Source organism: Chelonia mydas, chromosome 9 (genome assembly GCF_015237465.2).
Source record: "Chelonia mydas isolate rCheMyd1 chromosome 9, rCheMyd1.pri.v2, whole genome shotgun sequence".
NCBI classification, from domain to species: Eukaryota; Metazoa; Chordata; order Testudines; family Cheloniidae; genus Chelonia; species Chelonia mydas.
In genome coordinates, this window is record NC_057855.1 from 55235400 (window position 1) to 55258096 (window position 22697).

Genomic DNA, 22697 nt, shown 5'->3' on the forward strand with positions numbered 1-22697 from the left:
TGGCTATTAGCCAGGCGGGCAGGAATGGTGTCCTTAGCCTCTGTTTGACAGAAGCTGGGATTCGGTAACAGGGCCTGGATCACTTTATAATAACCTGTCTGTTCATTCCCTTTGGGGCACCTGCCATTAGCCACTGTCAGAGGGCAGGATACTGGGCTTGATGGACCTTTGGTCTGACCCAGTATGGCCGTTCTTATGTTCTTGTTAGTTACCCAGAGGTTAAAAAAAAAAAATACTAGAGCTGGTTGGAACTCTTCTGACAAAAACTTTTTTTTTTTTGGGGGGGGGGGGGGGGGTTGGCGGGGGGGGTTGTTAATAAAATGCGGAGTAATCTAAACCAAAACTTTTGGCAGGAAAGGGTCAGTTTCAACACATTTTTCCACTCAAAAGGATTTGGGGGGGAAGGGGGAAACGTTTTGGAATTGTTAAAATAGTTTGTGACATGTTCAAAATGGAAAATTCCAGTTTTCCTGTTCAAAATGCATTTTTGTTTCAAAATTTAAGGTAATTATAGTAAAAAAATTTAAAATAAAAAAATGTTGAAAATTGAAATGAAACATTTCTAAATTATTAAAGCAAAATGTTTTGACTGAGCCAAACCAACATTTAACAGATTTTCAATTCACAACATTTTTCAAGATTTCTATTTTTTGTACTGATTTGGGATGGGAAATTATTTTGATACCTTGACATTTTTACAGGGCAGAAGAACCCTGCCTGGGGTTGAACTTGCCTGGTTTACTCCACAGTAAAACTACAATGCCTGGTCTTCACTGTGTTTTTTACCTCAGGACAGCTCAAGCACCTTAGGCCTGGTCTACACTACGAGTTTATGTCGGATTTAGCAGCATTAAATCGAATTAACCCTACACCCGTCCACACAATGAAGCCATTTTTTTCCACATAAAGGGCTCTTAAAACCGATTTCTGTACTCTTCCCCAACGAGGTGATTAGCGCTGAAATTGACATCGCCATTTCGAATTAGAGTTAGTGTGGACACAATTCGAAGGTATTGGCCTCCGGGAGCTATCCCACAGTGCACCACTGTGAACTCGGATGCACTGGCCAGGTATACAGGAAAAGCCCTGGGAACTTTTGAATCTCATTTCCTGTTTGGCCAGGCGAGCTCATCAGCACAGGTGACCATGCAGTCCCAGAATTGAAAAAGAGCTCCAGCATGGACCAAACGGGGAGGTACTGGGTCTGATCACTGTATGGGGAGAGGAATCTGTGCTATCAGAACTACGTTCCAAAAGATGAAATGCCAAAACATTTCAAAAAATCTCCGAGGACATGAGGGACAGAGGCTACAGCAAGGATGCAACACAGTGCCATGTGAAACTTAAGGAGCTCAGACAAGCGTACCAGAAAACTAAAGAATCAAATTAATATTAACCACAGGGGGAAGGCATGTAAGCCAAAATAGGGAGAGAATAGGTTACAGAATATTTAGATAAGCTGGATGTATTAAAGCCAGCAGGGCCTGATGAAATTCATCCTAGGGTACTGAAGGAGCTAACTGAAACAATTTTGGAACCATTAGCAATTATCTTTGAGAACTCATGGAGGATGGGTGAGGTCACAGAGGACTGAAGAAGGGCTAACATAGTACCTATAACTTCAATACATGGAAAGATACTAGAACAAATTATTAAACAATCCATTCGTAAGCACCCAGAGGATAATAGTTATAAGGAATAGCCAGAATGGATTTGTCAAGAACAAATCATGCCAAACCAACCTAATTTCCTTCTTTGATAGTATTACTGACCAGATGGATAAATGGAAGCTGTAAACATAATATATCTTGATTTTAATAAGGCTTTTGACACAGTCCTACATGACATTCTCATAAGCAAACTAGGGAAATGTGGTCTAGATTAAATTACTATAAAGTGGGTGCACAACTGGCTGAAAGACTGTACCCAAAGAGTAGTTATCAATGGTTTGCTGTCAACTTGGGGGGACATATTCACTGGGATCCCACAGGGGTCAGTTCTTGGTCCAGGACAATTCAACATTTTCAAAAATGACTTGGATAATGGAGTAGACAGTAACCTTCTAAAATCTGCAGATGACACCAAGATGGAAGGAGTTGCAAGTACTTTGGAGGACAGAATTAGAATTCAAAACAACCTTGACATATTGGAGAATTGGTCTGAATTTTGATAAGATGAAATAAAATAAAGATAAGTGGCAAAGTACTACACTTAGTAAGGAAAAATCTAATGCACAATTACAAAACAGGGACTAACTGGCTAGGTTGTATTACTGCTGAGAAAGCTCTGTGGGTTATCATGGGTCACAAATCAAATATGACTCAATGTGATGCAGTCACAAAAAAGGCTAATATCATTCTGGGCTGTCTGTAAGACATGGGAGGCAGTTGTCACACTCTACTTGGCACTGGTGAGATTGCAGATGGAATGCAGTGTCCAGCTGTGGGCCCCACACCTTAGGGAAAATGAGGACAAACTAGAGAGAGTCTAGAGGAGAGCATCAAAATTATAAAAGCTTCAGAAAACCTAACCTATGAGGAAAGGTTAAAAAACAGGCCATGTTTAGTCTTGAGAAAAGAAGACTAAAGGTGGGAACTGATGGCAATCTTCAAGCATATGAAGGGCTGTTACAAAGAGGATTGTGATCAATTCTCTATACCCAATTAAGGCAGGACCAGAAGTAATGGGCTTAATCTGCAGTAAAGGAGATTTAGGTTAGATACCACGGAAAACTTTCTAACTATACAGGTGGCTACACTCTGGAACATGCTTCCAAGGGAGGTTATGGAATTCTCATCACTGGAGGTTTTTAAGAATAGATTTGGACAAACATCTGTCAGGTTTACTTTGTCTAGGTTTACATGGTCCTGCCTCAGAGCAGCGGGCTGGACTTGATGACTTCTCAAGGTCCTTTCCAGCCCCACATTTCTATGATTCTATTACAGACTGGAACAGACAATGATCACTGGTTCATGGAGCAGCAGAAGTAATCTGACCCAGGCCTAGGACTTAGCATAGCGAGTCACAGACCTCGGGTCAGTATAATATTTTTAGCCTTATAATTCATACCCATCAGACCAAGTAAGGTAAGTGGGAAGGTGAGAAGGAAGAGGGCAGATGAGTGAGAAGACTCGTTATGCTGATGTCAGCAGAGCACTCTGCTTAGAGCAATGGGTGTGGTTGTAAAGGACAATCAGTTATAGCAGACTCACCAAAGAGATTTCCCAAGCCAGCTGTGTTTGATTAATGCATATTTCAGGCAGAAAGCTCAGTTATTCTGGACACATTCTGCTGATTTCCAGTGCTCCACATGCAGAAGGAGGGCAAAATACACTGCAGGTGGACAGACACAAGCACCACAAAGTTCGCTCCTTACAAAATACCTCTACAGAAGTTGTAAATCTCTTCCTTCCATTGCAACAGGCAAGAATTGTATGTTTGTAATGGGAAACTGACAGTAACAATTCCCTGGTTTGTGCTGAGCTCAACAAACAGGTGTCAAGGCCACATTCTACTCTGTTATGCTGGTGTAAAACCAGAGTGACTCTGCTGAAGTCAACTCAGGATTTACACTCAAGTTTCTAAGAGCAGAAACTTGTGCTTGAAGGATACCTCCCTACTGCCTTCCATCGCCTTAAAAATCATACCAGCAGATGTGACCACAGAGAGAATTTTATAGTTACAGGGTATTATAAAACAACCGGTACTGCTCCAGTGACTCTCCTGGGCCTGCACGCAGCCCAGGGAGAAGGGAAGCCCCTGTATTAATCTACAAGGCTGAGCTAAAAATAGCTGTCACAACCAGAAGCCTTTTCAGGGTTGGCGTGGCTGGGAAAGGAGACCTCCAATGAGGCCCCCATCAAGACCCAGAATTGCTAAGTAGACTTCTCTGTGCTGCTAAAGGCTACTAACCCAGCAGCAATGGACGGGGGCATGTTCCTGTGTGGATGAATTGTGAGATTGCCCATGCTGCCCATTAGAGTTGCCAGTTTCGGTAGGATGTATTCCTGGAGGTTTTGTTACATGACAATCTTTAATTAAAGATTAATCTTTAATTCCTGGAGACTCCAGGACAAACATGGAGCATTGGCAACCCTAGCTGCCCTGCTCCTGGACACCACCCCTGATACCAGTCAGCTCTGTGTTCTTGGGGAAACCAGAGCACAGTATCCAGCCTGTCTGACTCATGAAAGACACCCCCCCACCAGTCACTACTTGAATCAAAACTGATCAGAGAAAGACTTGCAGAGAGCAGTGAAGGGTGTTGGGAGACACACCTAGACCCTTCCTGACAAGGGTGACAAGATTAAGACATCTCCATTAGCATAGAGAATGGAGAACAGAGAATTGCACTGAACTCTGGGACCAGAAAAGCAGGGAAGCACTGCATCATGGGGGATCTCTGCTCTAGATGTTAATTAACCTATGCCTGCACACACCCAGCTCAGCAGTTATCAGATCAATGCTAGTAATGAATCCTTGATTGATATCGAAAATACTGAAGCAGCCTAATCGCATTGTGAGCTCCCTGGAAGAAACCACTACCAAAAGTGATCAGCTCCTATTGTCGAGCCTAAAGAAAACCCTTGAGTCATCAGTTTAACCATAAACAAATCTACTGTTCTTCCTTGAACCTTTGTTGTTTCTCTACAAAAACCCCTACCTATGCCCAAGTAGGTGTTCTGATGCATGGACCCAAACTCTGTATCAGTTCCACTGGGACTCCATCTCCTGACTGATCATGCTGGGGGTTCTGCCTGTCTCCAGCACTCAGGACCCTGAGCTACCACCATCACCTGGGAACCCCGACCAGTTCAAGCCGCATGGAGTGGGTGAGATCTCTCTCTCTCTCTCTCCTTTTTCTTTTCTATCTCAGCTATTAACCTTTAATAATGTAACTGTTATGTTGGTTTAGGGTCTCCTTGTGTAGTTATCACTATTATTCAATAAATAACTTATATGGTTAAGCTGGTTGCTTCTCTCTCTCTCTGAACTTTACCCTTTTGTGTTTTTAGCTTCCCCATATACTCTGCAGCAACGTTTCTTTTACCTAAGCTAAAGATCCCTGTAGCGCCCAAAATACTGTGGGGTTTGCTCATCAAGTGGGTTACTACCAGTACAATTGTGATGGGAAAGTGGGGTTAGGGATGTGCTAAACCTGTGGCATATAAGGGTTGCAGCTTGAAAGTGCTGCCTGGCCCAGCCTATTGAGCCCAGGGGCATGTAAGGGTGACAGCTTAAAAGTGCTACTTGACCCAGCCAGCTCAGACTTGCTCTGTTGTGTGTGTGCGTGTGGGGAGGGGGGGGGGGGGAACTTAGGTCCTGCAGGATAACTCCATTGGGAGGGAACTTGCATAAGGGAGAAGTAGAGATCCATATGAAAATACACATGACACGAGCAGTACATTGATAGTATTACAGAACACGCCCCCCCACCCGAAGAGTAACCCTAATAAATGAGCATACTGCAAAGTAAAGGGCAAATCTGGTAACACCCCGTCCCACTCTCTGCGCCTTCAGAGCAGCACAGTCCCAGGAGTCTGTGGAATAAAGTTTGCCCAATGGTGTTTCTTGGTATGGCCATTTCTCTCGCTGATACTGAGCTTAGGCCACCAGACTTATCTCACTCAGACTGGTTGAACTGAGCCCTGATCCAAAGGGATCCCCAGTTCTCCCTGTGACCCAGCCCTCAGATCAGTCCTCCCACCCCATTCAACAGCAACCTGTGACTGAGAAGTGCTCGAGAATTGCTACAAAATGAAAGGAAAAAACCCACAACGGGGAAAGGCCAGCTAGTCCTAGATTCCAAAGCCAGGAAGGACCATTGTGATAATCTAGTCTGATCTCTTGTACAACATAGGCCAGAGAACTGCCCCACAATAATTCCTAGATCAGATCTTTTAGAAAAACATCCAGTCTTGAATTAAAACTTGCCAGTAATGGACAATCCACCATGACCCTTGGTAAGTTGTTCAGTGGCAAATTACTGTCACTGTTAAAAACGTACACCTTATTTCCAGTCTGAATTTGTCTAGCTTCAGCTTCCAGCCACTGGATCCTTATATCTTTGTCTGCTAGACTGAAGGACCCATTATTACATATTTGTTCCCCATGTAGATACTTATAGGCTGTGATCACCCCTTAACAGTCTCTTTGTTAAGCTAAATAGATAGACTGCAGCTCAATCACTACAAGGCAGGTTTTCTAATCCTTCTGGTGGCTCTTCTCTGATCCCTCTCTAATTTATCAATGTCCTTCTTGACTTGTGGACACCAGAACCGGACACAGTGTTCCAGCAGCAGTCACCCCATTGTCAAATATAGAGGTAAAATAATCTCTCTATTCTGGCTTGCAATGCTCCTGTTTATGCAGCCCAGGATTGCATTAGCCCATTTGGCCACAGTTTCGCACTGAGACTCATGGTCAGCTGACTATCCACCCCCACAAATATAAATCTCTGCTAAAGCAGGGTATGAAACTAACAGTTGCACCCTCTAGAGGCTGAAATGGAAGCAGGCCAAAGGCCCCCAGAGTAGTTCAAGCACTTTACTCATCTCTCATCACCAGCAGCTGCTTGTTCTAATAGCTAGGAACCCACACAACATGAGGGTAACCAGACTGACTAAGGCCTCAGTTCTGGAAACACTTAAGCACATGCCTAACTTTTTACTCATGGAAATAGCCCCTAGGAGTCAAGGAGGCTGCTCAGATGAGGCACGCTCTGCACATGCTTCAGTGTTTGCAGGATCAGGGCCTGACTGGCTGTTCGAGGGAAACAGTTAAACTGACTCTGCAATTTCTCTGCCAAAGGCACAGAGCAACCAAACTGGGATAAAGAGAGAGAAATATGGGGTTTTCCACACTAATCTCCTACAGTTCTGGGGTCCCGAGGCATTGTCTGTAACAACAGCAGGTAAAAAATGTGCATAGAGCAGTGTGATTTTCAGGCTCATGGTGTCCCTTTAACAACAATCCCATTCCCCCTCCACCTACTCCTAGCTGCTCTGGGGTTTCCCCTTTAACACACACATGCCACATCTTAGCAGGGAAACTGCAAGACACACAAAAACTTGAGTCATTTATAACTTTCAGGCCACCTCTTAGCTCCAGAATTGATGCAAACACTTTGGCACTAGCTGGGTAATGGGTTCCAGCTGGAGGCTGCAGTACAGTGAATGGGAGGACCCAAGGAGACAGGGACTCCCATTGGTGCCAGTAATTTCAACACAGCTGGGGCAGCTGGAGAAGGAGCAGCGCTGGGTGCAGTATCCGAATGGTGCTGGCTGGGCCTGACGCTGCCTTTTTCCTCCTGCTAGGGTGAATCACAGAAGGAGAGAGGGACAAAACTAGCAGATTGAGAAGTCCATCTTCTCTGCACAGCCGGGAAATGAGGCCCTGATGGTGGACATGTCCTGTGCAGAGCTGATGCTGCACTTCTTTCAGTCAACAGGGCCAAGGGCAAGTGAGGTCATCTGCAAACCATCATTGCCAGTGCACTTAAAGCAGGCTGGAATACAGAGACCCTCACTTCCATGAAGGGGGCTTGCTGTGGCAGGGAAAAATATCAGTGTCCTAAACCAGCAGTGTAGGGTAGCAAATGCTCGGCCCCATCCTGCCAGGAGCTGAGCACCTTCTTGGAGACTTATCTCACTGCTAGCTGAGGTTGCTCAGCACTTAGCAGCTTACAGAACTGGATCCTACTTCCTCTTCTAGGAGGTTGTAAAGGGTTAAGCATGACCACAAACTGCCTCAGCCTGCAGGGATGATACCTCCTCCTCTCAGGTTTCAGAGTAGCAGCCCTGTTAGTCTGTATTCGCAAAAAGAAAAGGAGGACTAGTGGCACCTTAGAGACTAACTAAGTCTCAAATAAATTGGTTAGTCGCTAAGGTGCCACGAGTACTCCTTTTCTTTTTGCTCCTCCTCTCAGCTATCCATGAGTTCTTTACCTCTAGGCTTGGCTACTGCAATGGGCTTAGCCTGGCTTCACGCACCAAAGCCCCCCAGAAAGTTGGCTTCAGGTACAATGCAGCCCTTCTCCTTTTGATTGAGGCAGGCGGCTTGATTGGCTCCATTCTTTTGGCCTGTCCGAGCCTTCCAGGGAGACTCCCAAATGAAAGTCTAAGGGCTGGCCACCAGTTCCAAGGCTCTAAATGACTGGGGCCCCTAAAAGACTGACTCTCCATCTCCTATGTGCTGTCCAACCTATGCTCATCCAGGATGCAGGATCTAAGCATCCAGGGGTCAAAGTGATGGGTTTCAGAGGCAGGGACTTCTCAGTAGTGAGCCCAGGAATTTACTCCCAGCAGGAATTTGTCTTAACTTGAACTTTGGCCACTTTTCGATAGAGTTTCATCTCTTTACCCAGGCTTTCAAATTCCCAGCTTCAGCTGACAGGCCAAGTCACTCCCCTCTCTATGGGCCAGATTTACTCCAGGGGGGTGAACTGAGATCCGAGAATTTACAGCCTCAGAGTCCAAAGAGACCTAAATTCCCCCCCCACTGTTAAAAAGACCCATCTGCCTAAAACACAAAGATCCTCAGGAGATTCAGGAAAAAGACAATATAAAGATCAGGCTTTGAGGGAAATGTTACCCATGGTTTAGTCTTTTGCAGGACTCCTGCATGTTCCTTTGGTGATCCTAGTGAGTTTCAGTGCTCTAAAGAGGTCTCACAAGCAGCAAGCAATGTGAGTCATAGAATCACAGAATATCAGGGTTGGAAGGGACCTCAGGAGCTCATCTAGTCCAACCCCCTGCTCAAAGCAGGGCCAATCCCCCACTAAATCATCCCAGCCAGGGCTTTGTCAAGCCTGACCTTAAAAACCTCCCTAGGTAACCCATTCCAGTGCTTCACCACCCTCCTAGTGAAAAAGTTTTTCCTAATATCCAACCTAAACCTCCCTCACTGCAACTTGAGACCATTACTCCTCGTTCTGTCATCTGGTACCACTGAGAACAGCCTAGATCCATCCTCTTAGGAACCCCCTTTCAGGTAGTTGAAAGCAGCTATCAAATCCCCCCCTCATTCTTCTCTTCTGCAGACTAAATAACCCCAGTTCCCTCAGTCTCTTCTCATAAATCATGTGCTCCAACCCCTTAATCATTTTTGTTGCCCTTCGCTGGACTCTTTCCAATTTTTCCACACCTTCTTGTAGTGTGGGGCCCAAAACTCGACACAGTACTCCAGATGAGGCCTCACCAATGCCGAATAGAGGGGAACGATAACATCCCTCAATCTGCTGGCAATGCCCCTACTTATACAGCCCAAAATGCCATTAACCTTCTTGGCAATAAGGATACACTGTTGACTCATATCCAGCTTCTCATCCACCATAACCCCTTGGTCCTTTTCTGCAGAACTGCTGCCTAGCCACTCAGTCCCTAGTCTGTAGCAGTACACGGGATTCTTCCATCCTAAGTGCAGGACTCTGCACTTATCCTTGTTGAACCTCATCAGATTTCTTTTGGCCCAATCCTCTAATTTGTCTAGGGCCCTCTGTATCCTATCCCTACCCTCCAACATATCTACCACTCCTCCCAGTTTAGTGTCATCTGCAGACTTGCTGAGGGTGCAGTTCATGCCATCCTCCAGATCATTAAGGAAGATATTGAACAAAACCAGCCCCAGGACCGACCCTTGGGGCACTCTGCTTGATACCAGCGGCCAACTAGACATGAAGCCATTGATCACTACCCGTTGAGCCCGACAATCTAGCCAATTTTCTACTTATAGTGCATTCATCCAGCCCATACTTCTTTAACTTGCTGGCAAGAATACTGTGGGAGACCATAACAAAAGCTTTGCTAAAGTCAAGGAATAATACGTCCACTGCTTTCTCCTCATCCACAGAGCCAGTTATCTCATCATAGAAGGCAATTAGATTAGTCAGGCATGACTTGCCTTTGGTGAATCCATGCTGACTATTCCTGATCACTTTCCTCTCCTTGAAGTGCTTCAGAATTGATTCCTTTAGGACCTGCTCCATGTTTTTTCCAGGGACTGAAGTGAGGCTGACTGGCCTGCAGTTCCCCAGATCCTTCTTCTTCCCTTTTTTAAAGGTGGGCACTACATTAGCCTTTTTCCAGTCTTCCGGGGCCTCCCCCAATCACCGTGAGTTTTCAAAGATAATGGTCAATGGCTCTGCAATCACATCTGCCAACTCCTTTAGCACCCTTGGATGCAAAGTGGGGCATTGCTGTGCTATTGACAACCGGTGACAGAATCATACCACTGATAACCATGTGAAAACAACAGGGTGACAGAGCTGACACTGAGTAGGGGACAGAGCAATCCATTGGAGTGAGATGAAACTGCCTAAGGACAGTGACACTTGTGCCGAGGGAGTGTTACATTCTTAGGGGGCAGCACAACCTTAGTCCTGCAAATCTATCTGCTAATATGAACCCCTTGCTAGCATGGGTTCCCACGGACTTCAGCGGGACTCTAGGCAGGCACAACAGCCTGAATCAGCACACATATTAGCAGCCAGGGTCACAGCCAGCAACACAAGAACAAGATTCTTCTTCATCTCTTGGTGCAGATATTGGGGCTTCTATTTCAAAGCCTCTGAGATTGGTTCTAGGCTTTCAAAGACATTGCAGCTTGTCCCTTAAAATGCAGGGCTCAGGCTGGCAGTGCCGGTGGTCATAAGAGCCTCACACTATTGTTTCATTTTTAACCATATTTATTCAGTTTTAAATCAACTGCTGGGAACAACCTGGCCCTGGATTGATCTGCAAAATTTTGTGATGCATCCCAGTGATCAGCTCTCCCTGGCAGGAACAGATTAGCAGCATCCAGCCAAGAGTGTGAGCCCCAAAACAAGCGGAGAAATCAGAATTTTAGCCCCCCAGCACATCACTGCCCTGCCCACCCTTAGAGCCTAAACCTCAGCGGATGCTCCCAGCTCCTCTTGAATCCTGTTGCCTCCGGAGCATCTTTTCTTTTCCTCCTCCTGAGATCTTGCTGCCCTCTAGTGGCCCTTGGATGTGATGACAGCTCTAAAAAACACCCACCTCCCCAATTCTGCAGCTTTCAGTTATTTCGACATAAATCTTGGTGTCCATTATACTGATTTTTTATTTTGTATGCTTTGACTACACTGGAACCTGAACAACAAAACTTTTGTCCTTCAGAAGTGTGAAAAAATACCCCCCTCTGAATGTCAAAAGTTTTGCTGATGAAAAGTGCGGGTATGAATAGCGCTTTGTCAACGGGCGCGCTCTCCTGCGGACAAAGCTACCGCTGCTCATTGGGGCTAGAAGTTTTTTGTCGGTGGGACAGCTCTCTCCTGCCGACAAACAGCAGCTACACTGCACCCCTTTTAGTGGCACGGCTTTAGCGGCACAACTGTGTCACTAAAAGGTGTGTAGTATAGACATAGCCTCACTCTGCATGCTATAATCTAAACATTTAGGCAGAAAACATTCAAAGAGCTCGCAAGGGCATGTAAGCGAAGTCTCAGTGCAGCACCAGAGACATGCATGGATTATCAGATAAGCATCTGCATTTATTTAGCTTACACCACAGACAGAAGATCAGCTCAGAATAAAATTTCACAACCATAAAGGGGTATCTGCCTCATGTAGGTGAGCAATGCCACTGTCCATTTTGGCACCTGGGCTGCTAAGCACTACCATCCCAGCTTCTGCTGTCAAGCCAAACACACTTGATGTAACACCAGGCCCTGTATTTGCAGCCAAAACCATTTAACATGACCCACAACCCACCTGAGCAAATCAGAACTTGAACATGTGCAGGTCAATGTAGGTGGTACTAGTAACAGCAGCATCTATACAACAGACAACACTAAACATGACAAGGGGTCTGACCTGTAGGTCTGCTGGCCACAGGCAGAGGGTTGCAGGGGAAGACAGTCCTGAGCTCTTAGATGTCTGAGGAGCTGCTGTGGCTTAGACTCTTCTCCCTACCTATGCCCATGCAGGTGAATTTTGCCAAATGACTGTTGGGAGTGCCCATCTGCCAATCTACAGCAAGTGGGAGGAGGGATATTTCAGATCAGACTGAGCAACACTCACCGAAACTCACAGGAAATCCTTCTTTGTAAGGGGAACAAGCTTTTAAAATGGCCTCAAAACGAGCACAAAATGAGGTTCACCCTCTAGGTAAGTGAGAATTGGTGGGTCTCCATCTCCTCAGCTGGGGAAAGTCAAACCTTTTCTCTTGGCTCCCATTCCTGCTGAGGGCCCCAGGGGCCCACACAAGGCCTCATGTGGCACCTTAAACCAAAGTTAGGTGGAAGGGATGCCCAAATCATGCAGCAGAGCCACAGCATTATGTTGTTCCTCCCCTCCCTGCCCAGCCCTCTCACCACCAATACTCCCCACTCCAGTCCAGCACAGGGTTCTTGTTATTGACATTAAATTCATTTTATTTTCTGCTGTCCTAAATTGATAAATGTTTGCTGTGCTACTCCTAGAGTGTCCTCACAGCCTGTCTCTTTTGGCAAAGGAGTGCTATGCTTTCAATCACAGCTCAGCTGAGAGCAACAGCTGGGAGGTGGGGGGGGGAGGAGAATTAATTTAACTTTTCACCCCACTCCTGATCTTTGCAGCACTTTGGGATATGAGGTTGATTTAACTCTCCTCCCCAACTGCAAAGACTGGGCTGGGGAGAGAAGAGGGGGAGGGAATAAGATAGATTTGACTCTTTTGCCCCCTGCCTAGCTCTGATCTTGGGGGAGGGGGAGGAATGATCTTGCTTTAACCCTTTCCTCCCCACACTGGTCTCTGCAATGGGGGTGGGGAGTGAGAGTAGAGGTCGGGGAGCCACATACTGACCTGGATCGCAGCCTCCAGCCTCAGTCCTGGCTTCTTGTCAGCCCACTCACTCATAGCTCAAAGCCGGAGTCTAACCCAAACGCATGCTGGGCTTTCTAACCTCTGTACAGCAACTCCTAATGCAACACAGAGGGCATGGCTAGCAGTCACCGGTGGTAGCGGGGTCTCAGGCCCGGTGGATAGAGGATGTCACAGGTCTGGAGTCCTAGGGGCCACAAGCCTGAGAATAGTGGGATGGAGGGTGTCACAGGCTCGAAGGATGGGGATCGCGGCGGGGGGTTCAAGGCCCGGTGCCCCCGCTGGTCTGATCGGGATTCGCGGCTCTGTCTCCCCGGAGCGGAGCAAAAGCTGCCGGCTCCGGCCGTGGTTGCTGTGGAAACCGGGACGCCAAGGGCCCGGAGTTGCCATGGAAATAGAACGCTGGCCTGGGGTTGCCGTAGGGACCAAAGGACGCGGCGCGGCGTGGGCTGTCTCCTGGAGACTCTGGAACGCCCGGGCAAACCGGTGGCGGGGGAGAGGAAATAGAGGATTGCCCGGCCGGCTCTGAGAGCAAAGCAGGCCTGGCTGGAGTTGCCTCCTGCTGCTGGGATCCCCCCTGCTGGATTCCCCAACCCTCATCAGCACTGATCGCCACTCGTTACTATGCACCAGGCTGCACTGATAGGAATAATTCTCATTAATATTCAGTAACTAACACTCACTATTAATTACCATTCCCAAATATCATAGAATCATAGAATATCAGGGTTGGAAGGTGTTAGAGAGCTTATTCCTTCACTCTCCCACTTCCCTGGTCCTTCTCGCATGAACAGAGAGCAACAATACCCGAAGTCCAAAGGTGCAAACAATTCGATGTTTATTGGGGTGAACTTCCAGCAAGCTTAAATACAAGTTCCTTTTTCCTTATTTTCGAATCCCAACTTACTTCCTGTTTGCCCCTAATTTATATAGTAATATTCTTAGCTATACCTTAACCAATCATTCTACTGAAATTTAACTAACCAATCCTAACATATTGTAACATGATTAGCTAACCAATTATATCCCACCACCTTAATTAGATTACACCCAGCAAAATTAATTATACAGCAGACAGGAACAATCACAGAACCAGACAGAGATTATACAGACAAACAATAGCAAAGTGGGAAAACAATACAGAAGTGAGGATTTCACATCCCAGCTATTGATAAGTGAGTTCTTGCCAGACAGGATGCTATCAAACTAAGTTTCCTTTTACATTTTCTAGGCACTTCCCTTTCTTTGGAGGTGATAGGACTTATCAGGACAGGATTGTATTCAGGACAGGATTGTATTCCTAACAGCCCAATAGCACCTTCTTTCAATGTGGCTAGTTTGGAATGTGAGGATGTGACTGTTCGCTTCCTGGCTTATGGCTGCTTCTGCTGCTTAGCCAAAGGCCTTAGCCTAAGAACAGGGCCTCAAACTGTCACAGTAAGAGAAGGCCCTTACACCAGCAGACAGTGATTTTGATTCTTTTATACCTCTAACTAGCCAAGTAATAAGAATACCCCTAAATTCTTAAAGTACAGGCCTTTACAGACAGGCCTGAATATCTATATCCTAACACTCCACCCCTTTTTTTTTTTCTTTTCTTTTGGGATCCTCCTGCCCAGGTATCCCTGGAAAAGCATAGGACATATGGCGACACATTTCCTGATAGGGCCAGGCATCAAGGTGGAAGGTGTCGATGCTCCATCTGTCCCACTGCCCCTTGTGTAGTACCATGCCCTGCACCTTCTCTCGTACGGGCATACTACACCTATTCCAATTAGTGTTCCAGACTTCCCAGTATAGTGGGCCCGAGAAGGTTGGGTCCGGGTTGTCTAGTACACTTGGGGGGGGCTTACTACATTACTTATAGGTTATAATTAGTGGCTGTTCTCTAGGGGGTTGTGCCCCCCTTGATCGTTTCCATATGCAATGTAACATACATATAATTAACAATACACCAGCTGCTATGATAATCCACAGCAACACCGAGAGTCCTGACCCCTGCAGTATGGTCCAACATCCTGGCCACCACCAAAAACACTGCTTCTCCTCCTTTGATAAGGTTAAAATTTTGTTAGCGCCATCCTGTAGTGTGGATTGTAAGTGTGTCCAACTGTTGGCGCTTGCAGCAAGTTGCTCTTGTAATCTTTGTGTACTTTTGTCCATATTGTGTGTCCACTGAATATCCACAGTGAAATTTGGTATTGTCCAAACCAATTCAACTACTTGGTACGGTATGGGGTAGTAGGTGCTGGTTTGATTGTTTACAACGATTAAGTCCACTGATCCATTGGTGCACCATAGTCCAGGTGGCAGTGTATAGAAGCTCATAATTTTGTCATACACTGGAAGGATTTTGCCTCCTAGTGTTATATTGCAGGATTGGATACATTCCCAACAGAATACACCGTACCCCATATACATTACCCCTAAATGCCCCCCCTTTGCAATAGGCCATTGATCCTGCTCCTCCATAGTCATAGGAGAGGGGCACATCCATATTCCTCCTCTGGATACACAACTGCTTAATGTGATGACAGTCCAGTTTACCCCATTCCATCCCCCCCACCTATTCCCTAGTGGCTCCCAACGTGCTCCCCCTTCCCTACTTACTCCCATAGGGTTCAAGGGAACCACCTTATTTGCATTTCCTTCCCATGGTATCATAGTAACAATTACACAAGAACTCTCCCCACAGGTCGGGGATGTTATTTTCCAGGTAGATGGGTATGTTTTTGCAATTGTGGATAGATATGGGCTAGCCTCCCGATTTAATACTGAAGGCCATTGTTCTGACCAAGCATCTCTCATAATATCCATTAACATTATTAACTGAGCATTTTGAATACCTACGCACACTTCTCCCCATGTTAGTCTTCTGAAGCCATCCTCTACCCATGTCACCAGGTCCCCTGCCCAATGAGTTAACTGCAGGTTTACCTCTACTGCTGTCCTCCACCCTGTGGCAACTGCTGATAGATGCTGTGCTATTAATTCATTAATTTGTTGTTGAAATTTCACATTTTGGCTTACTAATTGTTTGGTTACCCACTCGTCCCCCAGATTCCATGTACCCAGCATAGTGTTCCCAGCTGCCCACAATCCCCTTTTCTGACGACGATTCCAGGTGTGTCCCCTCACCCATGCATTGAATTGTTGTTTCAATCCTTTTATGTACATACTACAGTTAGGATGGATTTGGTCCACCCACCATTCCTTGGGGCGTACCACCCATGTAATAGAGTGAAAGGACACGTTAAAAAGTGCAGGCTGCACCTGCTCCCACAATGGCTCCCAGACATTTGCTCGTCGGGGAATATTCTTGGCTCCAGGCTGTGGCCACTTTAAATTTGGATTCTTCCAACTTGGCATCCATATCACCTGTAGGGTTACATTCTGTAAAATGGTTAACTCATCGTACACCCAGCGTCCCAAAGGGGATTTTACACCTAATGTAATATGTACATAACAATCACACCCTCGGGGATTATCTTCCATGGAAGTACCATTGTGGTTACATATGGTAACATCACACCCTAAATGTGGGGCCCTATTTTCCCAAGAGGGTTCATTTGCTCCAGGGGACCAGAGGGTTATATTCTTTGGACCCTCTGTAACAAACCACATAGCTGGGTAACTGTGTTCTCCACTATCGTTAATCATGGCAGCACCCAGGGAGTACCATGCGATATTTCCTGATAAATTTGATATTCTCCACCTGGTTGGGATTCCCCCATCTAATCCATAAACCATATACCGACACTGCCAAATTCCTGTTGGAGTATTAGTGGTACATCTTTCTATGGGGAGATTCTCATAGTCTTCATTAGCTTTATTACCACAGGTTGCATGTGTAGCCGTCCATGTGTTTCCTCCTTTTGACACTTCACATCGTGGGATCTGAATAGAATTTGTAAATGTGACAATTGTGATTAGCACTAGTAATTGTTCCATCCAGGGCCAGGGAATTTTCATCCTTTTCTCCTTTTTGAATTAACCTGTAATACACACATAACAAAATTTACACGTCCCCTTTCCCAATCCCCTGTTTGTACCTTTTTATTTGCGTGCAGTGAACCCACTCCCGTCCTCCATTCTCTGTACCCAGTAATAGCAGACTGGGCCCTAATTGGTCAAGGACAAGATAGGGGCCCTTCCATTTAGGAGCTGGGAATGGATGGTGTTGACCTGGAATCTTGTACATCACTAGATCTCCCACCATGGGTAGATTACGCTCCCCAGGCAGGTCATACCATGCTTTGACTCTTGCTGCTCCTTGCTCGTCTCGCCAGGCCACCGCCTGCTGTACTTGTTTTACATGTTCGATTAAAGTTAAAATCCATTCTTGTGTTAAGCCATGTGTAGTGACTTCCCCAGGTACTGGGGTAAGTAGATTTTCCCACCGTTCCATAGGCCTTCCCATGAGAGCTTCATATGGAGAAAATCCTGTGCCCTTTGATTCTCGGGCCCTTATTCTCATTAAGACAAAGGGCAGTAACTGTGACCAGTTTTTTCCTCCGATTTCCACTCCCTTTCTTAGCTCACTTTTAATGGTGCGGTTCATGCGTTCCACCTGCCCCGCAGCCTGGGGGTGATAAGCAATATGGAACAACTGTGTGATTCCAGTGAGGGCTGATAGCTCCCCTAACAGATCTGACCGAAAAGCAGCTCCTTGGTCTGAGTCAATCACCTTTGGGACCCCCCAGCGAGTGAATACCTCATTTACCAGTATTGCAGCAGTTACCCGGGCAGTTTGATACTTTGTGGGGAAAGCTTCCACCCACCGGCTGAAAGCATCCACTACCACCAACATGAATCGGTTTTTCCTGTGATCTGGTGGTAAGGGTCCTGTGTAATCAATCTGTATTCTTTCCCATGGTCCCCTTGGGGTTTGTCTCATTAATTCTCCCCTTAGCACCTTGTGAGGTGGGCTGTGCCTGGCACAGTCCAAACAACGTTCCAGATGTGATTTTAAATCAGCTGCCATTCCTGGCCACCAGCACAACCTTTTTAAAGTTCCCAGTGCCTCCTCAAACCCAGGGTGTCCCCCTGCCAAGCTTCCATGCACCCAGCTTAAGAAAGCCGTCCGACTTCCCTGAGGGCACAACATTACCGGTCCCTCAATTGTTAAGACACACCAAATCCCTTCCATTAGTTCCACCTTTGGCACATGCCTGTCCCCAAGTTTCATGATGCCTTCCAGTCCTGGGTCGGATTCCTGCAACTCTCGAATTCGCCCTCCCCGATCTGTATCCACCCCGCTTCTTGTTATCACTGCTACAGGCACTCTCTCTTCTGGCTCCCAGGGCCATGGGGGTGCCTCTGTTGCAGCCCGCCTGGCCTCTACGTCAGCCAGATTATTTCCTTTGCTTAGGGGTCCTGTTTTCTTGTGTGCCTTTACCTTTACCACATTGATCCGTGTAAAACAGTGACTCAGCTCCTCCACTCGCTTCCACCAGGTAGCATGCTTGATTGTGGAGCCGTCTGTTGCCCTGAAATGATTATCTGCCCACCATCTCAGCATTAATGTGGCACCACGAAATACATAATCTGAATCTACCACCACCCAACATTCTGGCTCCAATTTGGGATCCACTTCATTTAAAGCTGTTAGCAAGGCTGCCAGTTCTGCCTCCTGAGCTGACTTTGCTTCTAGTGAGAAACCAATCGTGCTGACTGTCTCATTGCCTCTGATTCCCACAACAGCTAAGCCTGCAGTTTTCCGTCCCCCTTGATACCTACAACTTCCATCCAAAAACCATACCAGTGTCCCCTCTTTTACCTGATTGGGGTTAGCCGCCCGAAACACCTGATGTTGGGTTTTACCTGGGCTGGCTTCACATTGGTGTGGGGTGCCAGCCAGATGTAATCCAGCTACCCAGACTGTGGGTTCCTTTAACACCTCTGCTGTAATGTTTTCTGCCTGTAGAGCCAGCAACCATTTAGCAATACGCTGCCCACTCACTTGTCCCTGTAAGATAGTGTGCATGTTTAACAGCCGCAGGGGGTCATGATGAGATCGGACTATTACTTTCTGCATTCCCGTAAGGTATTTAAATTTCCCTACCCCCCAGTAGGTGCACAACAGCACCTTTTCACACCATCCGTACTTCAATTCCACAGCACTCAAAAGTCGAGAGGCAAAGGCCACAGGTCGGTCCTTTGCTCCATACTCCTGTGTTAATGCACAACCAATGGTAGTGTCTGATACCAAAGGGTACAGATAAAAGAATTTCTCCCCATCCGGGGAGGCCAGCACTGGAGCACTGGCCAGGTTTTCCTTTAGCACTCTCACTGCCTCAGTACACTCTTCTGACCATTCCCAAGTTGAGGCTCGGGTTAGATCAAATAGAGGCTGGGCTATTTCTGCATAATTGGCCACAAAATCCCTGCAAAATCCAGTTAGACCCAGAAAACTTTGCAAGCTTTTAACATCCGTAGGCAGTGGCAGGGACTGAATCAGTTGCACCCGTCCCTTATCGATTTCCCTTCCCATCTGAGACACTTCCACTCCTAAGTAGGTCACTCTTGTCTGTCCCATCTGAGCCTTTTTCCCATTGACCTTCAATCCTGCTCTTGCCAAAGCTTGCAGGACCTGCTCAGTTAGTTCCCTGTCTTCTTCCTCTGTCCCTGACATTAGCAACAGGTCGTCTACATATTGTATGCACCTTGCTGAATCCACCCCCTCCAGAGCCTGTCTCATGTATCTGTGAAAAATTGCAGGGGAGTCCCTATATCCCTGGGGTAGGACTGTCCAGCAGAATTGTCTGCCCTCCCATGTGAATGCAGTTTTATACTGACATGAGGTAGCTAGTGGCAGAGACCAAAACCCATTAGCTATGTCCAAAACAGTGAAAATTCGGAATTGGGGTCCAATACGGGCCAACATTTCAGGGTACGCTGCCACCACTGAGGCTGGCGAATTGGCCAGAGCATTTAGTGCCCTGTAATCCACAGTGAGGCGCCAGGTACCATTTGGCTTCCTCACGGGCCACACAGCAGCATTACAAGGGGATGCAACTGCCCGAATCAGTCCCCTCTGTTCCAATTCCCCAATAGTTGCCCCCACCTCTGCCAATGCCTCCCGAGGAATAGGATACTGTTTCTGTGGGGGAGGGTCCCCTCCCTCCATCAGTACCTCCATGCTGCCCCTACCACAATCCAGGTTATCCTTCGCCCACACAGGGATGTGTTCCCACCCAGCCGGGGGTGGTGGGAGGGCATGTGCTGCTTTAATGGTCATAGTGGCTATCCCCATGGGAATGGTATAGCCCTGACTGTCCTGCGTTTGCCCCAGTAAACACACCCAATTGGCTAAATCCAGTACAAGTCCCAGTTTGTGTAAATCTCCTGCCCCCAACAGATTAAGCATATCATTACAACCCCACATAATCTCCCCTTCCCCCCAGATTCCTTTGATTTGTCCCCGCCTCAGGGTTAACTGTGTCTCCCCTCCTGTTGCCCCTACAATTGTCACAGTCCCTTCTGAGGGTCTCCCCTGCCCCCATGTGGTTAAACTGATGGCTGCTCCAGTGTCTATCAAAAAATCCCTCATGGGACTCCCTTCGATTGCCCCCTGGAGCGTGGGGCGACCAGATGCATCCCGTCCTAAACTGAGAACATGGACAGGACGCCTCCCAGGGCACCCCTAAGTTGCAGCACCCACCTCTGTCCCTCCCACTGGTTCATGGGGGGACCGGGGGTCCTGGCACCGAACACATTCCTGTCTCCATGCAAAATTGTGTGTCTGGCATTTCAGGCAGTCCCAGTCCCTTGGCCTCCGGGACCACTTTCCCCCTGATCTGGTAAAATCATGGGTAGTCAGTTTAGCCTGCAGTCTCTGGATCTGTTGCTCTATAGCTGCCCGCTCGTCCCTGACTACCCTCCCAAAGCCACGAACTCTCCCTCTACCTCCTCCTCTCCAGGCTGACCCACTCCTTTCCACCTTGTATTGATCCCCCGCAGTAATAGCATGGACTGGCTCTTCCCCCTGATGCATCTGCCTCCACACATCTGCCTGTTCCAGAAACTGGGGTAGCTGATTGGGAGCAAGTTCAGGGTGCTGCAACCTTAAATGCCCCACGAACTGCGGATTGCTCAGCTCCAACCATTTCTCCAGCAATTCCACACCCCTACCCTGCTCCACACCCCCACCAGGTCCCGGTGCCCCTGCCTGTGGCAACACCCATGGACCATCCAGGGGATTCACCCAGCACCGTGCCCATGCCTGTATGCGATTAAGTGTATCCCGCCCTGTTTCCCCAGGGATTCGCTTCATCTTATTCATCCCCGCAGTACGAGAGTACACCCCAAACAAGTGTTTTGCCACCTGTCCGGGGATTAGAAATGTGTGTGCCACTCCTGCCACATCGATTCCCAAGGTACCTCGTCCCAAAAGACTACGCCATAAGATCACCTGGTCCTCACGAGTTAGACCCTCCATCTCCCTGTCCACCTCCACTAGCCACAGCACAAACTGATCCCAATCATTCCGGGGTACCTTTCCCAAACGACCCAGTACTGCCTCCCGGTCCTTCAGGGACAAGGGGCGGATTTCTGCCTGTTCTACTACTTGTGGGGCCTGGTCCCCCCACCCTGCAACCGGGGCCACTATTCCTGCCTCCTGCAGTTCCTCCCGGGTAGCCTCTCTCGCAGGGGCTGTAACTGTGGATCGCCGGCTTACAACGTCCACTGGCAGTGGTGGGTACAGTGTTTTTTCAGGGTAGGGTGGTGGAGGTGTCTCCTTCAGTTCCATTAGTGGGGCGGATGGTTTGGGGTCCCCAAGTCCATTGCCCCCATGTTTACAATGATACAATTCCTCCTCTAAGTCTCCTACTCTCCCCAGCAGTTCGTCCCTCTCTCTCCAGATTGCCTCACAAGACTCCTCTGTCCGTGCAGCATCCCGTGCCTTCAAATCCGCTACCTCTACTGCTAACACAGATTTTTCTGTTAAAATGCGTTGCTGATCCACAATCCCCTCCAAATCCTTAATGTGTTGGAGGAGATCAGCTTCCCTTTTTACCCAGTATGCCATCCCAGCACACAAACCTTGTAATACCATTCCCTTTTTCCTACACTCCTTTCCCTTGGGGTCTCCCAAAACCTCTCCCATCTCCTTCTCAATCTCATCCCAGGTGAACCCCTGCACCTGGTATGGGCCCTGATTCTTCCTTATCCATTTGTTCAAAAAATCCGTTACCCCAGCTTGCCAGAACCCGCAACTACCATCACGAGAGTTCGCCATACCCCCTCCAAGCAGCTGCGCGGACTGTTGGGGAGGGGGACTTACAGGCTGCCACTCACCTATCCAATGCGATGTATCCGAGTCACGGCACCAAGATGTTAGAGAGCTTATTCCTTCACTCTCCCACTTCCCTGGTCCTTCTCGCATGAACAGAGAGCAACAATACCCGAAGTCCAAAGGTGCAAACAATTCGATGTTTATTGGGGTGAACTTCCAGCAAGCTTAAATACAAGTTCCTTTTTCCTTATTTTCGAATCCCAACTTACTTCCTGTTTGCCCCTAATTTATATAGTAATATTCTTAGCTATACCTTAACCAATCATTCTACTGAAATTTAACTAACCAATCCTAACATATTGTAACATGATTAGCTAACCAATTATATCCCACCACCTTAATTAGATTACACCCAGCAAAATTAATTATACAGCAGACAGGAACAATCACAGAACCAGACAGAGATTATACAGACAAACAATAGCAAAGTGGGAAAACAATACAGAAGTGAGGATTTCACATCCCAGCTATTGATAAGTGAGTTCTTGCCAGACAGGATGCTATCAAACTAAGTTTCCTTTTACATTTTCTAGGCACTTCCCTTTCTTTGGAGGTGATAGGACTTATCAGGACAGGATTGT

The 22697-nt window shown here is 47.2% G+C and overlaps 1 protein-coding gene across 1 annotated transcript in view; it reads right to left on the reverse strand.

Annotated features, from left to right (window-relative positions):
* The window catches only part of CROCC2 (ciliary rootlet coiled-coil, rootletin family member 2), a 212359-nt gene extending 199195 nt beyond the window's left edge, over positions 1-13164 (reverse strand). Inside the window, 1 exon segment of the mRNA XM_043522756.1 lies at positions 12801-13164. Coding sequence (XP_043378691.1) covers positions 12801-12854 — 54 coding nt within the window. The 5' untranslated portion in view covers positions 12855-13164.
* Between the last annotated feature and the right edge of the window lie 9533 nt (positions 13165-22697).